At 40.5% G+C, this 21,479-nt stretch overlaps 3 protein-coding genes across 5 annotated transcripts; 2 read left to right on the top strand and 1 right to left on the bottom strand.

The window, feature by feature from the left end:
* The first annotated feature begins 441 nt into the window (after positions 1–441).
* Positions 442–8,301, top strand: tlcd3bb (TLC domain containing 3Bb). 2 transcript variants are annotated; one of them, XM_067576904.1, is made up of 7 exons: positions 442–1,592; positions 2,897–3,099; positions 3,294–3,377; positions 3,889–4,114; positions 4,750–4,845; positions 5,918–6,027; positions 6,180–8,301. In XM_067576904.1, exons 2-7 carry the CDS (start codon positions 2,975–2,977, stop codon positions 6,445–6,447), a joined length of 909 nt encoding a protein of 302 aa, XP_067433005.1. In that variant the 5' UTR covers positions 442–1,592; positions 2,897–2,974; the 3' UTR covers positions 6,448–8,301. The 2 variants fall into 2 exon arrangements, with proteins under 2 accessions (XP_067433005.1, XP_067433006.1); XM_067576905.1 differs by lacking the exon at positions 442–1,592 and adding an exon at positions 1,644–2,079.
* A 1,036-nt stretch (positions 8,302–9,337) lies between these two features.
* On the bottom strand, positions 9,338–12,179 carry pagr1 (PAXIP1 associated glutamate-rich protein 1). 2 transcript variants are annotated; one of them, XM_067576902.1, is made up of 5 exons: positions 12,041–12,179; positions 11,408–11,604; positions 10,135–10,468; positions 9,949–10,037; positions 9,338–9,722 (listed from the first exon to the last, which is right to left on the bottom strand). In XM_067576902.1, exons 1-5 carry the CDS (start codon positions 12,097–12,099, stop codon positions 9,487–9,489), a joined length of 915 nt encoding a protein of 304 aa, XP_067433003.1. In that variant the 5' UTR covers positions 12,100–12,179; the 3' UTR covers positions 9,338–9,486. The 2 variants fall into 2 exon arrangements, with proteins under 2 accessions (XP_067433003.1, XP_067433004.1); XM_067576903.1 differs by lacking the exon at positions 12,041–12,179 and adding an exon at positions 11,873–12,034.
* A 415-nt stretch (positions 12,180–12,594) lies between these two features.
* Positions 12,595–21,428, top strand: kif22 (kinesin family member 22). The gene is made up of 13 exons (XM_067576901.1): positions 12,595–12,754; positions 13,055–13,267; positions 13,506–13,633; positions 14,404–14,555; positions 15,374–15,583; positions 16,208–16,598; positions 17,088–17,196; positions 17,380–17,500; positions 18,109–18,289; positions 19,721–19,800; positions 20,364–20,564; positions 20,670–20,729; positions 21,206–21,428. The coding sequence occupies exons 2-13, from the start codon at positions 13,080–13,082 to the stop codon at positions 21,233–21,235; spliced, it is 1,851 nt and encodes a 616-aa protein (XP_067433002.1). The 5' UTR covers positions 12,595–12,754; positions 13,055–13,079; the 3' UTR covers positions 21,236–21,428.
* Positions 21,429–21,479: the final 51 nt, after the last annotated feature.

The following is a 21,479-nucleotide window of genomic DNA, read 5'->3' as shown; positions in this document are numbered from 1 at the left end:
CCAACTCATTAAAAAAGAACTGTAGTATGTCCAAGATGAGGCTACTCCCTACTCTGATCCCATGTCAAAAATAATGAGCAAAGATGGTTACATGTTCCAAGGTTAAACAATATGAGTTGATGAAAAATGCAATAACTGTTTGTGTGATGCATACAAAGTGTGGTTTTTCCATTACACACCCACCCCATGTTCATTTTATCTAGTCTTCAGGAAAATCAGACACCCTTTTCATTTCAGCCATTTTTCGAGTAACACCCAATCTTATTAATTTTACCCATTTATCGATTAACACCCACCCCATATTCATTTTATCAAGTTTTCGCAAAAATCAGACGCCCTTTTCATTTTACCCATTTTTTGAGTAACACCCCCCCCCCCCCCCTTACTCATTTTACCCATTTTTCGATTAAAACCCAATCTTATTAATTTTATCCATGTCTCAATTAATACCAACCTCATATCGATGGCCGAAGAGCAATTTTAGTGCTATTCAGCACCATTTTTTAGTGTGTACATTGAGAGCCACTAAACCAGAGGCAAATTCCTTGTATGTGTAAACATACTTGACCAATAAAGATGATTCTGATTGTGAAAACAGCAAGTGCAAGCAGTTCTGTCATGTCCTCAGCTTTGAGGACAACACTGGGTAATCACTGTAAAGCCTGAACAGTGTTGCATTGATTGGTCTGTAATCTGCAAGCCTCCAATCATGTCAAGGTTTGCAAGACAGCAAAATATCAGGACCATGATCCCACAAGCATAGCTGAAAATGTGCAGCTAAGGGCTGATCATTTATCAGTTTATCTGCAAATACTGCTCTATTCAAAGGTCAAATGAGTAACCTGTCAAAGATAACCACTTCTGTAAGTCTTAACAGGCACGACTACATGAATGATTAGGCAACTATGTGGCTGTTTAATTCTTAAAATAGCAGTTATTTTCTAATTAAACACATAAATGCAAGGTCCCTTTGCTTGCATGTACATGTACGCATTCTTAAGTGGACAGAGTGAATATTGCAAACTATGAATGCAGCTGGAATAGATGGCCTCCTTGTGAGGAATCCATTCAACGTTTCCCTGCATGGAGAACAACAAAAAACCCAATTTACAAAATGCAGTGCGGTGACTGGTGCAAATTTCTCGTCATGACACGAGCTGCTGCCTGGACCTGTAGGAAGTGGCTGGCGCAGCAGAGCACAGTGTTGAGTCAACGTTGCATCTGCGAGGCTGAAGCATCTCTGCTGTAGCGAGACAGATGCGATGACATAGCGGCTGGGTCGTGCTAACGCTACCTTCACTCCTGGATCAGTCATTGTCTTGTCGTCGGTTTACCGCCTTTTAATTAGATAGCTGCTTTAAGCTGGCTACATCGCAAGCTAGTCACCAATGCTCTTATTGAGCTGCCCTCACATAGATTTTGATCTAAGTTGCTGCAAGCTAGCGTTAGCTCGCTGCTGCTACCCTCCAGACATTGAAGTGGCCACATAAACATGCGGATCATCGAGGCGGAGACCCCCGGGACATCTCTCTACGCTTTCTGCAGGACACGAGCTTCAACTGGCCGCTGACTGGACTCTGCAGAGCTTCTGTGTAAATGTTGCTTTCAGATGTTTTTTTCATTTGTTCTAAACATTGTGTAAACTCCAATCAGTTAGCCTGGTTAGCCACGGGTGTCGGTTTAGCCGCTAACTGTGCTACAAACAAATAACAAGCTACCAAAACAGGCGAACGTCATCGTAACGTTGCCACGAATGATTGGCAAAAGACGGACAATGGCACGTTCATTGATGAGCTGTCGTTTATTGGGTGTTATCATCATGCTAGCTATCGATATTTAAATGTGGCCAAGACGAAACGGTTGCTAACTAATGCTAATCCCGGCGGTTACTGACTTTCAGTGAGAAGCTAACGTCTCTAGCGTCATTGTTAACGGCGCAGACAGCTGGTCATAAGGCGAGGGGTTATATTTAATGTTAGCAGTATTGTCTCTCTTCGCTAAACCTGCACACTTAAATGCTGGCCGTGGTTTTTTCCCCTGCTAACAAGCTGACAACCAAAAACAGCAAAGACCGTTCATGTACGTTACCTGTGAGCAACCTTAGTGTTACTGTTGACTCAACTAGTTACGTTAGCTGGTGTATTAGATAGAGAGCAGCTAAGTTAGCTGAATTTGACATTCCGGATTTTGCACAATCTTAAACCAATGTTAACATTAATGGTTAATAGTTATAGTCACCATAGTCTGTATGTTAACCTGCAGTCATTCTCAATCATGCTTATTTGGTGCCTGCCAAAGCTTTACCAGTAACTGGTTTCTCCGACAGGTAACATCAGACTAACGTTGTCGCCAGGAGCTATGAGCGCCAACTAGCCCTCTCTTATATCGATATCATCAGGATTTTAAAAATAGCGCAATGCGTATTTTTCGCTAATGGACTTCAACTTTTTAATGAGTCAGCTAGTCTAGTGTAAGCAAACTGCAAAACCGCATGGAGCTACCACATGGTTGCCCCCAGGAATAAATGGGAACGTGAATAAGGCTTACAAGGCTTACAGCATGCTGCACAAAGGGGCCTCCTATCTGATATTCTGCCCCTGTACTCAGCAATTATGTAGTCTCCCTGCCTTTGATTCCATGCACTGTCCTCTTTAACCTTTTTTTACCACATTGTGTGTGGACTGTTTGATACTCCCTCTCTCTATCCTACTTTATCTTTACTGTAATCAAGAAAGCCTTTAAATGAGTTAGAATAGTACATCGCCACATATGTTGGACTTTGATGTTGTGTTATCTGTAGTACGTGCAGACAAGTACCTATACATGGTGAGATCAATATGAACTGTGTATTCACTGTTTGATTTTTGTGTGTGTGTGCGGGTTTTTTTTTTATCAGAGAGGAGAAAGAGCGACAAATCTCAAGGACCAGATTGCCCGCTGAACTTTTTGCCTCTCAGACACATTGCCAGGGACCATGCTGACCATCCTAGCTGCTGGGTCTGTGTTCTTTCCAGGCCTTTTCCTTCTGTCCAAACAATGCCTGAAGTCCATCCCAGCACTGAGGTGGAGCGAAGGAGATGCAGTCATCGTATCTGCCAGGTGAGACCTTCTAAAACTTGGTTTTTCGGTTTCTGCGCGGTTGATACAAACAAGGATATTCTGCATGTTTCCTCCAAAAAATTCGAATGGCGTTACCGTCTTAGCATGCCTTATCTAGACAGTCGAAAGCCTTTCATCACATTTGCTTATGAGACTGCGTCAGCCTTTGTTTACTTTCCACTCTCTGTTCCCAGGTTGGTGTCGTCAGTTCAGGCAGTCATGGCTTCTTCAGCTGGCTACATTATTGCTTCTTCCTGCAATGACATCCTCGAGGACCAGTGAGTCAAGAAATAATCATCTGAATATTTTCCATCTCATGTGATTAGCCAATACTGTCTTTAAATGGGACAGACATCTTAACACAGTGTACTGGATTTTTTTACCTCAACTAATCAAATGTAAACCAGAAATTAAACTTCCCTTCAGTGTCTTGACATGTAGCCACAAATATCCGGTGCTGTGCAAGAGTGTATAAACAGTTTTTAGTTCAGCCGTTTCTGAAGGTTTTTCTCTTTATTCACATTTAAAGTATTTATTCACTTTTTTAGATGGCTTTAAACTTAGGTGAGATGGTTTCCATTGAACTGTTTCCGTATCACAGGGGAAAAACGCTGTTCTTTTCTTTAGTGAGGGCGGTCACAGCGCTGGTTATCATAGATCTATCATATTGTGTTTTCCCAACAGGCAAACATAGTAGCAGAAAGTTTGTTTGAAGTCATCACTTGTACGGTTTACCTGAAATCTATCCTTTTTGTATTTAATAGCCAGCTTCTCCTCCTCTCCACACAGGCACTGGCTGACCAGCTCTTACATCATGTTTGCCGTTCCCTACTTCGTATACGACATCTACGCAATGTTCATGTGCTACTGGTACAAGCTACGGGTCAAAGGGCACGAGGAGGCATCGGCAGCGCCCCAGCAAATGAGCACGGCACTGACCAGCTACTTGCGCCGCGAGTTCCTCATGGTGCTGCACCACGTTGTCATGGTCACCGTCTGCTTCCCTGTTTCTGTGGTAACTGTCACACATTGCTCTTTCTGTTGGGCTGAGATTGGAGTCAGGTTAGGGCAAAAACGCTGCATTATATAATAGTCTATTATATGTTTTATTGTGTTTTAAAGGAACAATGTGGTCATGAGGGAATTGTACTAGTTTTTTTTTCTATTTTCTAAGAATGAGACAAACTAAATAAATATCTTTATATCTCAATGTGCAGCATGAAGGTGTGTTATGTTGTGCAATTCACCTTGCCTGAAAACCTCTTTTTAAAAGCAAGGAAGTTAACTTTATCTTAGATTGAGAGTTAAACTCTTCATACAGAGTGTTTCCTGTTGTGTAAATGTTTTGTAAGCACATACCAAATCTTAAAAAGTATAGTTGGGATTACTTTTCCAGAATAATTATATAGGTATTTATCCGCTGTGGCAGTGCATTACAGCTATTTGAATGAAAACAGCAAGTGGATCAGAAAGCCTGATATAATTTCCATATCAGACTAAGCTGTGCAAAGCCATCCAAAAGTTTATCGGACTCAGAAAGCAGGAGTTTAGTCTTCAAAATCCTTTACTTGTTGACTCCAGCTAGATAATAATTTACAGTGCAGTAATTGTTTTCTAGACAAATAATCACTCCTCTCTTCCTCTCTCTAGTTTTGGCGACAAGGAAAGGGAGATTATTTCCAGGGTATAATGTTCATGGCTGAGCTCAGCACTCCATCTGTCTGCTTAGGAAAAATACTCATCCAGGTAAGAGCTTCTGTTCAGCCTCAGAGAAGATTTGAGTGCGTTGTTGCATGTGCACGTGTAACACTAAAGTTCTTCTGCACTCTCCACTTCTCCCCCCCCCCCCCACCCCCACCCCCACTTTTTTCATTCCACGGAGAATACATTTCCGGTCATCCCCGGCATGCGGCTTGTTCACGCGCATCGGCTCCCGTCGACTGTGTTTTAACATGAACAGAAACATCAGTCGTTAATTGGTAACACGGTTTGCTTGAGAACATAATGTAGGAGCTGCACCACCCTCCCCCTCCACTGTATTTGTTTTAGGTCTGTGTGAATGTGTGTATAAAGTTTTCCCTCCATTGCTCTCTGCTTGTCCCCCCATCTGAGGCTCCCACAGCTGTTGGCCTCTGAATATAGCCCTTAGTATTTAGACTGGATGTTCAGCAGATACAATATCAGCTCGTCCCTCCACCCTCTATCACTCAGCACCCTGCCCCTCCTGTCCCTGACAACAGTGCATGTGGTAAACAACAGAGGGCTAAAAGCTGTGGCCCTCTTTTACCTATAGAGTTAAAAAAAAAAAAAAAAAAAACACGAATAACAAGGAAATGACTGAGTTTTCAGTGATGGGATGCCATGCAAATTATACGATAGGAGACAAGTGAACGGGTAAGAGGAAAACCTTTTTAGGGAAATGCTTCTAAGCCCCTTGTTAGTGTTATCTCACTGAAGCAGGTTGATTATTCAGATAAAAGTTCAGTCAACCGCTGTAAGCAAATGAGGCACACACACACACACACACACACACACACATACACGCTGTCCTACCGCCGCCTGTAGAAACCAAGCAGTGTCCCAACCAGCTGCATGGCTCTCCATCGCCACTTGTTCAGTTCATGCAGATAGTAATAACAAATATAACAGTATTAACCATATAACGATGGCAAACAAAGATTAACCCCGTCAGCTTTCACCCAACTGTACTGCTTGCTTTTCTTTCTCCTCTCTCTCTCTCTCTCTCTCTCTCTCTTTCTTTCTGTCTCTCTTTGTCTCTCTCGACCTCTCCCTCTGTTTTTTTTTTTCCCGCTCTCAGTACAAACAGCAACACACTCTCCTGCACAAAGTGAATGGGGCTCTTATGCTGATCACTTTTTTCGTCTGTCGAGTCCTCCTCTTCCCTTACCTCTACTACGTCTATGGAAGGTATGTCTTTCTTTTCCATCTCTGTTTTTCTCATGTTCTGAAGTCTCGCTGAGCTTGGGTCAGTAACTTGCCACCGCCACATGATGAAATACGGTCCAGAACTTGTGTTTGCAACCCTACAATCCTTTTATGTCTCCTCCATTTGGATCCAGGTATGCGTCCATTCCGTTCCACATGGTTCCCCTGTCGGTGCCCTGGCACTGTAACCTCGGTGCTGCTCTGCTCATGGCTCCCCAGCTCTATTGGTTTTCCCTAATTTGCAGAGGCGCCCTGCGACTATTCACAGGCTCCTCCCGCTCTCAGACGCCACGCGCGACCTCTTCCGCGCCCAAGGAGCGCCAGACGGATGACAACGCGCTGCCCCAGCCCGCCAACGGCTACAGCTCGCGCTCCACAGAGCCCGAGCTGGCCACTCACTGAGAAGAGTGGTGGGGAGGGTGGGGAGGGAAGGAAGGCGAATGTACCAATGAGTATGTAAAGTAAAGGAAAGTTATGAGGGAAAAGTGGAGCAAGTAGCAATATGAAGAAAGCTACAGACGATGGCCTCAAATAGCGCTTAAGTCTTTGTGGCCAGCAGTCAAAACTCTTAACAGCTAAAAAGATTTGCTTGCTGGCCCTCAAGCACTTCAGCTTCTCAATATGTAGGAAACAAAAAAGGAGTGTTAGAGCACTCAGTATTTAAAGATGTCATCGGGCACTGTGACAGATAGGAACATGCACTGACCTGAGAGGAATTTGCCTGGATGTATAGCAAGCATAGGTGGCCATTTCCCTCATGTAGATCAAATAAAGTCCTCTCTGCCTTGTGATATAGGAAGAGCAGGATAATAGGAATGTATTATATTGTATGTTAGTACATTTGCTGTAGATGAAAGGCCTAATTCAGTTTAGTAATGACAAAGACCTTCAAAAAAGAAAAAAATCCCGGCTAAGCAGTATTTTGACTTGTTAGTGTTTATTATCTGTATCCTCTATGTAGTCACTGTCACTCTAACAAAATGTAACCAACCTGCAGACTGACTCATCTTTTAGAAGGGAGATAATCTCATTAGACTGTATTCTGCTGCCTTATCCCTTTTCCTCATTCTTTGCAGTTTCTTTGCAATTTTTTTTTTTTTTTTTTTTTTTTTTTTTATCCTCGGAGGAGAAGGAAGAGGCTTTCCTTGGACAGAAAAATGTGACGGGTGTACATAGCTGATGTAAAATTGTCCTTATTTCCATGTCAGTATTAGGTCAGTGTTGATTTTTTCTTTTTTTTTTCTTTTCAGTTTATGTCTCATTTCTGCATCCAATGTTTCTACAGACGTTTTGAACAATGACATTTCAGCATCAACACTAAACATGTCACAGTTTTCCAGCTTAGTGTATGCAAACCTCCTCTACCCCAAACGTTAACAGCAGTGCTCCTCATTTCAGTGTAGATATGACTTCATTCCATTTACTGGTATCACAGTGTTTTGTTTTGTTTTGTTTTTGCATTTTGCATACAAGGAAGTGATGCAGTCACTTTAAAAATGAATTTACATGTGTTTTGTTATTCTAGTTTGATGCGGATTTAAATCTCAAAATATCCATATTTGATTGGCTGGTATACTTCACTAAAGGATCCATGAGGCTTGAGTATTTTTTTAGCATTGTTAGGGGACTTTCAATGTTCGAAGGGAAACAAAAGACAGTATTGTAGGGAAGCATTCCCTTGTGATTGACATGCAGCACATTTGTCCATGGCAACTCATGTCACTCATTAATCGTTTTTAACCATTACTTGAGTCTATTGGTTGTTTTTAAGTATTTTACATTGTATGAATTGATCATTGAGCCATTTATTTGAGCCGCTGGTTCTATGAACCTTCAGTGAACAAACTGGCTTGTTTTTATCATTTTATGTTTGTTGTTAAAGCAGCTACACTGTCCTTGGAAATGGGTCAAGAAAAAAAAATAAAATAAAACAAAAGCTCAGAAACCATGAAGTCAGGGCAGCGTGTGCCAAAAACATCTGGACAACTGTGGGCATGTTGAACACTGAATATCCATTCCCCTGCTCCGTGAACTCATAAGGTACTGCTTCTTGACAATACTAAAAACATTTCAACCGATGTACTGTATATTCCACAAAATGCTCGTTATTTATTTGTAAGTATTTATTTATTTATTTATTTGGTTTGTGGTTTTGAATGCATATTTATGCATACATATTATACTCTATGCTTCTGAGCCTCATGTGAAGGCTGTATTGTTACTCAAACTTAGCTAAAATATACTTCTCTGTCCTGAGCCTGTCTTGAGTGTGTTTTTTTTTTTTTGTCTAAGTTTCATCAGTGTTGGAAATTATGTTTCATCAAATGTGTTTTTTTGCATCATAAACCCAGTTAAAAGTGGCCAACTAGAGGGAACTGGAGTTCATGATTGTAAATGTTAAATGTCACTGGTTTCTGCCCCAGAAATACACCAGCTGCAACATGAAAAGGCCTTTAATGGGAAGTCTTATTGAGGAAGTTTTGAATATTATTGTTGAAAATGTAAAAAAAAAAAAAAAAAAAAAAGCTGGGCCAAGAAACATCATCACTGCCCACTTCCGGTTGTGACATATGACACTATACGGTGAGGCAATATAAAGTTGTCTACTACCAAAACTTTACCATACATTTGTAGTGTGGTAGTTAACCTTTTCATATCTCATGCTGTATTAGGCCATTGTTGGCAATGTTCTACATTAATGAGCAGCACTTACTTATAGCAAGTATTGTAAATAAATGTTTGCACCAATGTTCTAATTTAAATTTATTCATCAGGGTATTTAAATTATTGCATTAGTTAAAAAATGACATTTCTTTCTTGATATTTTACACACGAAGTTTCAGAAATATTGTCTGGAAACTAGGAACACCTTTACAATTTAATGCAATCCATTACAACAGCTCCTATTATTGTTTCCTAATATTTTGCCCCTCATTTTCAGTCTTCAATATAATGCACCCCTGTACACTACCGCCACTACAACTTCATAAGTAGAATTATCATCTTTCTGATGATGTCTGTCAACATCAACTGAAAATGTATAAGCTTTGTAAGAATTTATAGCAGAGCTGTTGTATTGCATTAGATTGCACAGATGTTCCTAATAAAGAGCTTGGCGAGTGTATATATGGATATCTTTGCTTTACATACAGTAGCAGTCAAAAGTTTGGACATTTTCTCATTCATTTGAATGGGAGGATGTGTCCAAACTTTTGACCAGTACTGTAAACTGTAGCAGAGGATTCATCCATATTGCACACTCTTATTGCACACTAATAGCAAAAAAATCAAGTTCTCCAGGGTTAAAATGTTTATTGCCGTTATACAAAACACACATAGAAAACATACAAAACTCGTTACATAAAAAATTCAAGTTTTGAGAAAGCCTCGGAAAGCTCTTGGCCTTATTCGCCTCTGGGCAAGTCCTCATCTCTTAATACTTCAGTATCTCCTCTGTCTCGGGGAGAAGATAGTGTTGGGGTTGCTGTCTCGTTCCCTCTCCTTCTCCCGCTCCTTCTGACTGTTAGGAGACAGGGCCTCCTCCAGCTTCTTCTCCGTCTTGAAGAGATCTCGCCCCGTGCGCAGGATGTGCTCCTCAATTTTGCGATGGCGCTTCATGTCCGAGAGTACTTTATCCAGCCGGGCTTCCCGTTTGACAGAGGAGCGAGCTGAGGATCCTGCGAGAGAGAGAGAGAGAGAGAGAGAGAGAGAGAGAGAGAGAGAGAGGGAGGGGAAAACTCATTACACAAAAACCATCACACCATCCCTTTTTCTTTGCTTTCAGACGATAATAAAACCCAACAGTGAGGAGCTAAGAGACAGAACACACTACATTTAATTTAGCTTGTAAAGTGTGTCAGCAAATTTTAAAACTCGAGTCTCAGTGGTTGTTGCTCTCCACACCTGGTGTTCTGCGTCTGTTGATGAAGGCATTTTTTGGAGTGGCTTGCATTTGCTCCTCATCAAAGTCAAACTCAGTTGGAGTTGGAGGCCTGCAAAAAAAAAAAAAAAAAGCAACAACAATAAGGCATTTCCTTTCTATATCCAGCACAAGAACACAACCAAAATCTTAGAGATGTAATGACTGACTTGCGCTCCCTCTCTTTCCTCTCCCTTTCCTCTGCCTCATCTTCCTCATCATCTCTTTCGGGTGAGGGGGTATGTTCGGGGGTAGGCGGCCTCCTACGAAGGGGCACAAAGTTCAATTCCAGCATCTCCCCTTTAGCAAGGAGCTCATAGAGTCTTTTGATCTCAGCAGGAGGAGGCATCCAGTTTTTGGGGTCCTCCATTTCCTCGTCACTGTACGCCAGCTCCCATTCACCGTCAACTTCCGCTGCCTGCTTTCCCTCCTCACCGTCGACCGCCGCATCAGCCTTAGGTTCCTCCTTGTTTACGTCTCCTTCCGCTGCATCTGTCTCTCCATCTGAAAAGGCAGAAAAAAGATGTAGGAAGTCAGTTTAACAAAAGCTGTTGACTGATAGGAAGATTAATAGAAGGAATAAAAGAACAAACTTATGTTATAATGCATTATACAGAATAATAACACTCAAGTATTACATTATACTGCGTGTACTTTTTACTAAATATACTGTATATATATACACAACTCTATACAGATCAAGTACTGGGTGAAAGTCTTAAACAACTTGGGGAAATTATTTAAGCTATTGATGAGGGAAAACAAGCAACCAGAAAGATTTCACTGAAGGATTACCTGATAAACACTAGTCTACCAACAGAATTGCATACTATTATAATTATAAGGACGCCTGCATCAAATACTGAGTAATGCTGCTTTACACTGAAAAAGCTTTTGTACTGTTGAATTGAAATGTATGACTGGGCAACATTTTCAAGGTAGCGAGCAGCAGCCTAACTTGTCAGAGATTTTTAACAGAAAGATCATATGGAAAACTAAATCCATCACAGCTAATCCAGACCATCCTCTCTGTAAGGAATGTGACATCCTCCCATCTGGTCAGAGATACAGGAAAATTAGGTGCAACAGGTTCCAGTTTTCACATATCCCATTTGCGGTAAGTGATTTCAATTTAAATAAACCATAAAATACCTATTCAATCCCTATTACTGTTGCTGTTGTTCAGGCTTTTATCAGATAAACCTTTTGTTGTGTACTGTGTTGTATATAGTACTAGCACTCTTCACTTCTTCAGTTGTCTTATTTTGCATTTACTTTTCTATGTTTCTATACTTGTGCTTTCTTGCTGCAAAAACAATCCTCTTGAGAGACAATAAAGATCTGAACGGATCATTTTCATCATCAGTTGTGCCCTGTTTTTAATCTCTGGGTATTCTATTAGCAAGTTATTTTCTTTCTATGTATGCATCTTTATGGAGTTACCTTTCTCTTCCTTGGTTGCTGAGTCCTCCTCTGTTGCAGCTGTCATTTCAGTGTCCTGTTGCTCTGTGGTGCCCTCTTCCTCTTTTCCTGCGGCAGGTTTTTCTGTGTCCTTCACACCCAGAGCTTCTATGCCCTCTCTCAGCGACGAGTCAGTGGCCTCAGCCTGCATCCTTCCTTCTGCGTTTATTGCAACAGATCTGCTCAAGACAAACATCATTTATGAAGAACTAAAACCACTTAATAGGTCATTGTGAGAGATACTCAAAACTAACCCCATACCTATAACGTTTAACAGGTAGCCTAACTAATTGTCAACTTCGCTGAACTATATTGATGAGCAGACAACATGAATGAAGCGTAATATTATCCTTATTTGACCAAACTGGCTGGCTAACATCAGGCCTGACCGTCAGCTTTTTCTAAACAGCAAATTACAATTAATGCGCGTAAGTAAATTGTCATTACCGAATGTCCGGTTTATCCACACTATGATTTAGTGTTGTTGTAGCTAAATGTTAGCCCAAATTATCTTCCCCGGTGAATAAAATCACCAAAACTCTCCATGAGGCTTGCTAGAGATAATAAACGGTAATGCAGAGACGTAAACATAGCGCCATTTTGGACTCAACGCACTGTGTGACGATCTGCTCGGGTCTGTTACGCTTTTGCATTTCCGCTGATTTAAACAGCATGTGGATAATCCATCGACGGCGCCGCTAACGGACAGCATTGTCATCATGACGAGTATAGATCTACGTTCGGCACGACTTCCTGCGCGGCGTGTACGGGCGCCTTTTTTTCCTAGGAAGGCGACGTCATAACCCGCCCACTCTGCCTCTGATTGGCTAGCACTCATTGTCTTCGTTGGTTGGGTTGGTTAGATTTAGGCACGAGGAGCGGGATTGGTTAGGGTTAGCAGGGTAAGCAAATCAGAGGCATAGTAGGGCGGGTCTTGACTTCACCATCCTAGAAAAATAAAATATTGCGTACGGGACTGACTGGGCGGGATTTCAATACAGTCTTTGCTTCATCATTGACGCAATGATTTACTTTATAAAAACTGTACAAAAATATGAATACACCATGACACTGACTATTATATTCGATTAATGAGTAGCCTAAATATTTTAAATAAAGACGCGGCTACACGTTAATTAGGCGCCAGTTTCTGTGCGTGTTGTGATTGGTGGATGGTCGTTTCCGGTTGCAGCGCTACTATTTGAAAAAGTGTATCGGTTAGAAATACGGTCTGTCCGCCATTGTTAAAAGACTACCTCCGCAATGTCGCTAAAAGTAATAATTAGGGAATAACAAAGGTTTATTTTGCAGGAGACCACATATATAAAGGTAAGTTAAGCGATAACGAAATATTGTATCATAACCTCGGTAAAGGAGTAACCAACTTTAACTTGGCTGTTTTTTAAGAAGCAGAAGTAACGTTAACGTTACCGTTTGCTCGATTGCTATCAGTCGACTGAAACAACCGTTAATATATAGGTTTGGCTATTATTACAATGCTTTGTTCGAAGGAAATCACAATTTTATTGAAACTTAAGCGACTTTGTTATGAGTATGCATATTAAATCTGCCTTTTCACAAAAGAAAAACAGTGTATACGTGGCTAACTTGGCTCATGTTGTTGTCCAGGCCTTTTCCTTTCAAGAGCTCAAAGATGGCTCAGCGAGTAGCGGTACCAGACGGAGGGAGCAAGAAGACATCCAGGGTTCGGGTAGCTGTTCGTCTACGACCCTACATGGGCAAACAAGATGAGAAAGGCGAGGGCCCGTGTGTGAGAGGCCTGGACTCCCAGAACCTGGAGATAATCAACTGGAGGAATGCTACAGAAACAGTAAAATACCAGTCAGTGTCATCAGTATATCTAAACCGTTACTCATTTCTTAAAGTTCAGCAGTATAATTTAACAATTGTCCAGCAGTCATGTGCACACTACATCTATAGCATGTCTGTCCCTGTTAAAGGTTTTTTTTTTTTTAGTTTTTCCTTATTAGAAATTGCAAATTTGTGATTTGAGTTATAGGGCTGTACAAATACAATTGACTTCACTTAATTTCTAATAATGCTGTCGATGTTATTTCAGTTTCGACGTTTTTCATGGTGAGCAAACAACACAGCAAGAGGTTTTCCTCTCATCAGTGAAACCTATTTTACCGCACATACTGAATGGACAAAATGCTAGTGTCTTCGCCTACGGACCAACAGGAGCTGGTATGTTGCAGCAATATTTTGTTTATTTGGTTGCAAATAATTATGACATCCTGTCTTAAATATTTCTCCCAATCATGTAAATGACTATATTAACAGAGGGATTTATTGTGATTGCTGAAACACTGTGTACACATATTATACAGCCTCATTTTCAACTAGTCCTGCTGCCACTAATAATGTACAAATCTCTGGACTAGAAGCTTTTTGTTTTTAGGAAAATCACTTTCTCTTCACCAAAATGTGAGCTTATGCTGCATGTTGCAGAGATCCCTGCTGGCTCAGTGGATAAACACTGTTGTCATGGTCAGTGTCCCCGTTTGATTACAAGGTCCTGAGATCGATCACTGTTCAGGGTAGCACAAGACTGCTGTTATGAACGAAGTTGGTTGATATGCTTATTATTCACCATCGTGCTTGTCAGAGCTGCAACCCTTATTTTTTGGTGCAGTTAAAAGTCTATAAATATGAATCAGATCTTGCTCATGTTTAACTGTCAGCCATGTTAGCTCAGGCTGAGCACTGCCATCTCAGACACTAGGTTGTAGATTTCATCCCACCTGCAGGCAACTCTTATCTTGGTAGAATTTCAATATGATTCAGCTTTCAGCAATCACACATAATTTCTTCTGAAATTGCATACTCTAGATTCAGTTTAATATTTTGAAATCATCAAACACTCCGGAGATCACTCCAATTTGTATATAAATTGCTCTGATCCCCAAATGTATATTTTTTTTTTCCCTGCTAAATCGCCACACCGTCTTTCACAGGCAAGACACACACCATGTTGGGCAGTTCAGAGGAGCCAGGCGTGATCCCTCGAGCCGTTCGTGAGGTCTTCAATCTGGTCAGAGCTAAGGATGAGGAGGAGGGGTGGGACTACAGCATTGGCATGTCTTATTTGGAAATTTACAATGAGAAGGTATGATTTGTTGGCTAATACAGTAGTGTGACCCAGTAGTTTAATGCTTTCTATCTAACTTGGCTTTTTGGCATTCGTATTAAGGCTAGAAAAAGGGCTTACATTTGTAATTGTTGAGACATCTCTGCAGCATATATAAGTGTCTAGTCTGTATAAAATGTGACATTTCCTGTTCAGTTAAACGGGAGCTAAAGGCTAGCTCTATATTTTTATTCTGGGACTCCACTAGAGTAGCTTTGCTTGATTCACAGTTCAAAAAACTCCTTACTTATCTTATACTGGCCCTTTTTATGCAGCCCCTCAGTTCAACCTCTGTCTCTAACAGGCAGTTTTAGCTCCTGTCTTGTTCTAGTTAATGTTTAAAATAAGCACTTAAAAACAATATGGGTAAAACCGGTCTCCACTGAACCTTTCCCTTTTCAGTTCTCAAATCATTAATACAGGCGAATGAAAATCTGCAGTACACACAGAGCTCCTCAGCTCAACTGCTCATGCACTCCTGCACTTGAGACCATATTACTCCGTTCTGAGAAAACATCCATTCTTCTCAATTTAATTAAAATCTTTCTCATAACTTTGGCCTCCTCCTATGTCCCTAAACTTCTTTTCACCTTTTTAAAAAAACTTTTAATACCTTTCATCCAACTCTATACTGAGTTGATTGTTGCATGTCCTATTATGGTAGTAATACTGTAGGTTTCAAGAGCTATTATGCATTTTCAGTGTCTTCAGCATCTTTCGATATGTGATAAAATGTTATATTATGATTGACAGATATTGTGCAATCCATCATTGTCGTCTTTCTTTATCTCACCCAGGTTCTAGATCTTTTATCGCCGAGCTCCCATGATCTACCAATCCGAGAGGACAAGGACAAAAACATCCTCATCCCTGGCCTCACTCACACAACAATCTCCTCCTTCTCCGACTTTGACAAACACTTTGTCCCCGCTAGTCTCAATCGTACTACAGCGTCGACCAAACTGAACCAGCGCTCCAGCCGCAGCCATGCTATCCTCCTCATCAAGGTTTGATATGTAATCTAAACAACTTGGGAATGGAGTGTTCTTTTTCTTCATTTATATATTTTATTTTTTCGTTTCATTGAGCTAGTCTGTGCATGCATAGCCACTGGATGGTTGAACAGCATCTTAAACAGGTCGTGGCCTCCGAGCAGTAGGTCAGGATTTGGTAGCTGGTGCTAAAATCAATTCTCTCTCGCAACACTCCCACTAGCAACATCTGGGCTTTCTGGGACTTCTCTGGGAGAGATACAAACTGATGTCTGTCATCCTATTTCTACATTCTTACTAAGGCTGCAACTAACAATTATTGTCATTATGAATTCATCTGTCAGTTTTACTAATTAATCAATTAGTTTTTCGGTCTATAAAATGATAGAAATGGTGAAAAATGTCAATTGATGAATCCTAAAGGTTTTTGTTTTTTCCGGACCAACAGTCTACAACCCAAACAAATTCAGTTTACTGTCATGAAAGACTAAAGAAACCAGAAAAGAATCACTTTTAAGAAGTTTGAACCAGAGAATTTTAACATTTGATATTTCTCTTTTGTCCTCCCTCGTCTGTGTTTCCTGTCTGACCTCCTGTGTCGTTGCCCCTCTTCAAATCTTGACCTTTTTCATGATCTAGGTTGTGCGGACTCGGCAAGCTCTGCCCCACCGACAACAGATAGGCAAGCTGTACTTGGTAGACCTGGCCGGGTCTGAGGACAACCGCCGCACTGGCAACCAGGGCATCCGCCTGAAGGAAAGCGGCGCCATCAACCTGTCTCTCTTTACTCTCAGCAAAGTGGTGGACTCTCTTAACTCTGGTACAGCCATCCGTGTGCCGTACAGAGACAGTAAACTCACACGGCTGCTACAAGACTCTCTGGGTGGCTCCGCACACTCCGTCATGATCACCAATATTGCGCCAGAGTACAAATACTATTTTGATACATTTACTGCACTGAACTTTGCCGCCAAATCCAAGCTGATTGTGAACAAGCCCTTCACCCGAGAAACTGTGGCTGTGCTGCCAGGTGAGTCAGTGTGCAGTAAGATCTACAGTTGGGAATATATCAGACTTTTATTTTCAGATATTCATTCCTTTTTTGAAAGTGAGTGAGGAAAAACTCACTATTTCATTCAGAGGGTTTACAAGCATAGAAAAAACATAATAGGCAGAGAATTTGATCCAAGGCCAGTAGGGGGCACCCTTATCACATCCCAGAGCATGATGACTAGGACTAAACAGCCAGCTGTCTCTGTGCATGCTGGGTGTAATCTTTTATGTTTTTTTAGTTTCTAACACCTCTGACATTTGTTGTTTTGATTCATTGTCTGAAATACATTCCCAATGCTTAGATTTTGCTCTTCCTTTAGTATTAATTCAGGCATTGCATGCTGCCTTGACTGATGCTGTGCCATCTTCATCGGAATTGCTTTGCACACTAGAGAAGCTCACAAACACTGTTGCTCGAGTGCACTGAATACCAAACTGCTAATTTCCCTTCTGCCTTCATCTCCAGTGAAGCGGGCCAGAGAGGACCATGAGGCAGGGGGGTCTGGCACTGAGCCACAGAAGAAGAGACAGAAAGAGGACAAGAAAACAGAACAATATGGATCCTCACCTCACAGGTTAAAGACCACACAAACACACACACAGACTTATTGATGAATCATCTGGCTAATCAAATGTGGGAACTGTGATGTTTGATTGTGAAGAAAATACCTTTGCATCTGCTCAAAGCTACCACATCAAATGAATAAACTACCCCCATTACTGTTTCTTGATCTGTTCTTCTTGTTTGTCTCCTTCAGTCTTTCAGAACCGTCAGTGATGGACAGACTAATAGCTCTGGAGAAACAGATGATGAGCTGCAAGGACAAAGATAGAGTCAACATGCTGAAAGATGTGGCCCAGTATCGCAAGGAGATCCAGGTGAAAACACACACCTACATCAGTTTTTGTTCATCTCAGTGATTGATGGGAGCATTGAGGGGAAAACGTAACCCTGCATAATAAGACTGCAACAAACACTTATTTTCATTCTCAGGTAATCAAACAATTATTTTCTCTATTAATTTTGTCTATAAAATGTTAGAAAGTAGTCTTGCCTGTTACATTCGGTAATGTCACATTTTATCTGAACAACAGTTCAAAACCCAAAGATATTCAGTTTACAATAATGTATGACAAAGAAAATCAATAAATCATCACAATTGAGAAGCTAAATGCTGCATATTTGCTCAAAAATATGACAAATGATTATTGAATTATCAAAATAATTATTAATAGTTACTGTTTTTTTTTTTTTTTGTTTTTTTTTTTATAACGTTGATCAATCGTTACAGCTTTTCTACATAATTTAGGTCTTGATCATTGAAATGTGCACCTGGTCCAACCATCTGTCTCTCCTGTCTGTCATAGTTTATGTCTACGTGGTTCTCCAGACACTGATACTATCAGATCTTTATACTGATCGATCAGCTTATCTTCTTCATGGATATTTGATAGCCAACCTTCACACTTTTTTTTAAATTTCACAGGAGCTCAAAGAGAAGCAGAGGGAGTTTGAGAGCAAGACCAAGCTACTGAGTCGGCTTGCAGGAGAAAAGTCCAGTACCAGTCAAGAGCCCAGCTTCAAGAAGAAGATGGCTCCTCTGGAAAGAGGGTCGTCGACTGCCTCAAAAGCCAACAAGCAGCAGGCTGTGGTCCAACCCCTCCAGGGTCAGTTTGAAAGTACACATATTACATTAATAGCACAAATTTATAGGGGTGGGGAAATAAATTGATTCTAAGCTTCATCCCAATGCGGACATGGATGATTCTACATCGATTCACAAATGTCAAATCGATTTTCTAAATGTTAGTTAATAACGTGATGTTGACGGAATGAAAAGGTGAAACTCAACTGCGAGGGCAGCGCAGCTCTTCACAAAAGGCAGCGGCTGTAAGCATTTTTAGATGTAATGACTAAATAATTACCCTTGCAAGACGAACATGAAGTATATTGTGAACTTTCTACGCCGTCACTCAGAGATTAATGTTAGCTGAGCAGAGCAGCAAACTCCAGCAGTAACAAACAAGCCAGATTGACCAACACACACTGCAGCAATAAACAACTTTAATCAACTCTGAGGTGAAGAAAATAACTCTGTGCTCAGTCTGTTTCACCACAAACCCAAACATCCTGCGCCTGTTCAGTGACTTGGACAACGATGGCTTTCCCCAGAGCTTACAGTGCAGCAGAGAGGCTGCTCTCCACTGCTGGAAACATGACGTTAATAACACAGCGGAGCACTCCACCTCCCGCTCATTTTGTTATTCTCATACAGGCAGGAGACTATAAGATGTTTTCACATAATTCATTAATTAATGCGGTTAACTTTTTTTTTAAAAGGAAATGGTTGCGGATCATTTATCTTATCTACCAGTTATGTTTCATGTTGTATTTCAGTGGACTAAGGACACCAGTGAATGAGTCAGTGCACAGTATACTCGAACAAGAGACTGAAAATAGCCCCCACCACGGAGAATCCATTCTGAATCAAATCGTGAGATTCCCAAAGATTCCCACAGTGACAAATTTAAGTTATACACAAAAATGAGTGCAGGGTTGGAATTTAAACTGACTCCATCTAATTGTAAAGACTGCAAAAACCACCATATTAAGACTAATCAAGCAGATGTTACTGTCACTATTCAACTTGCCGTTAAAGAGTCTTTGAAATACTATGTGAAAGAATGACCTTGGCTTTCTCGTGTATGTGTAATTTGTTGTTCACGCTTCCCTAAAGAGTACTCACTCACTAATTCTGTCATGTTGAATCACTGGAGATATTGATGAGCTGCAATGTCATATCAGAGCTCAGTCTACAATACAGGAGCCAGAAAATGTATCGAATGATGATGAGGAGGAATTATTTTTACATCCTTCAGCAGCTTAGAAAGTGAGCCTGATAGATTTCCTTGATACCTGCGTCATGCCTTTGGCCATTAAAACAACACTATACTGCTGCATCCCAAACAAAATACAGACTGGTGACTATTTTAGTGTTGTCGTCCACCAGTGGGAATATGTGCCTTGTTAACTGAGTGTTCTTTGTAGAATTAAATGAGTTAAACAATAATTCAATGTGTTTTCTTTCTCCCCATCAGTGTCCCAGCAGCTTGCAGTCGTCAAAAAACAGTCCGTGTGCGTCAAGAAGAAGGAGAAGAGGCTTTCAGACCAGGTTGAGGTCAGCATCAGAGTCTCGACCGTGCTCTGCTGAGCGTGACACATCTGCAGAATTGCAAGATACGAGCTGACGTAGCACATTAGCTTCAATTTGGTTTTTTTTGACTTGACAAACTGCAGGACCTCAAATTTATAGGGTCAAAATTAACCTCCTTTTAAACACGGGTAAATGTTTGTCAGCCACTATGACTGTAAAATATATACTTTATTGTCAATATTGTTAAAAAAATAACTTCACACTATATTTTGGGGCTGTAACTAGTGATCATATTTTATTATTAATTTCAATTATTAATGTTGTTTGTATATAAAATGTTAGAAAATTATGAAAACGCACAAACATGACAATTTCCCTAAATTCAAAGTCACGTCTTCAAACAACAGTCCAAAATTATTTTCATATTAGACACAGAAAAGCAGAAAACTGTCACATTGAAGCAGGAAACAGAAAATAATTTGCTTGAAAATGTACTCAAATCATAAATCAACTATCAAAACACATTGATTTTATTTGGATGGAATAATCATTTCAGCTCCACTGTTTATTTCTTTTCTCTCTCTCAGCCTCCGGATGGTAAAGAGAACAAGATGCAGAATGGCTGGGAGTCCCAGCTTGACACATCGGTGCTGGAGCAATCCAGGCAGAAGATCCTGCAGATCCTCAATACCGGATCCCTCAAAGACCTGAAAGGCCTGCAGCAGATCGGCGTCAAGAAGGCCAAACTCATCCTGGGCTGGAGGGAGATCCATGGCGACTTCACCAAGGTCAGTAGAGGAAATAAAATAACCTACACCTAGTTTTATTGTTTAACTCAACCATTAAAAACACCAGACATGTTTGTGTTGACTTCATGATTTGTTGTTTTGCAGGTGGAAGATCTGATTAAAGTTGAGGGGATGACAGAAAAGAGATTTTCCACCTTCATGAAGGTAAATCCTCAGTAAAATTACAATGTCTCAACAATTTGATGGAGTGAAGCGGAGTTTTGTACAGACATTCATGACATCCACAATATATTTAGTTGATCCCAATGAATTTGGTCATCTAGCGTCACCATGAGTTGTTTTTGTTTTTGAGTGAAACGTCTTAACTGTCATTCAGTTTTGCACAGCCATTCATGTCCAACTTCAGATGAATTGTATTTTTTTTTCTTGTAGCGCCACCATCTGGTCAAAATTTCAGTTTGTCCAGTTCTTAAGTTTATGACAAAACACCTTGAAATCTAAAACATTTCCGTCATCCTCAACTGTACTGTGTCTTTAGTGCTAATCAGCAAATATCAGTGTGTTAAACTAAGATGAGGAACACAGTAAACATGACTACTAAACATCAGCATGTTAGATGTTGTTAGAGCTTGATTTCATTCAGTGTTAATTTACATTTCTTTGTTTTTCTTCTTTTTCAGGCAAACATCCTGAGTGCCTTGGGAATGTGATCATTTCTTTTTTCTTAATCGTACCTACAGCTAATGTAAATATTATTTTATCTAAGAAATTTTTATCTCCATTTTTTTGTGTTTTGATTTTGCTTTGTTTTATGGTTTTGTTTTTATGACTTTGTAGTTACCACTGTGCTCCACCTGATGGCGCACTACTGCTTTTTTAATAAAGGACTCTCGTGTCACTAAATGTTTGTGTTTATTTCCTGATGATAAATAAATCTGATGGCCACTTTCACAT

This window comes from Thunnus thynnus, chromosome 20, assembly GCF_963924715.1.
Source record: "Thunnus thynnus chromosome 20, fThuThy2.1, whole genome shotgun sequence".
NCBI lineage: Eukaryota > Metazoa > Chordata > Actinopteri > Scombriformes > Scombridae > Thunnus > Thunnus thynnus.
This window is presented reverse-complemented; position numbering and strand designations above follow the sequence as displayed.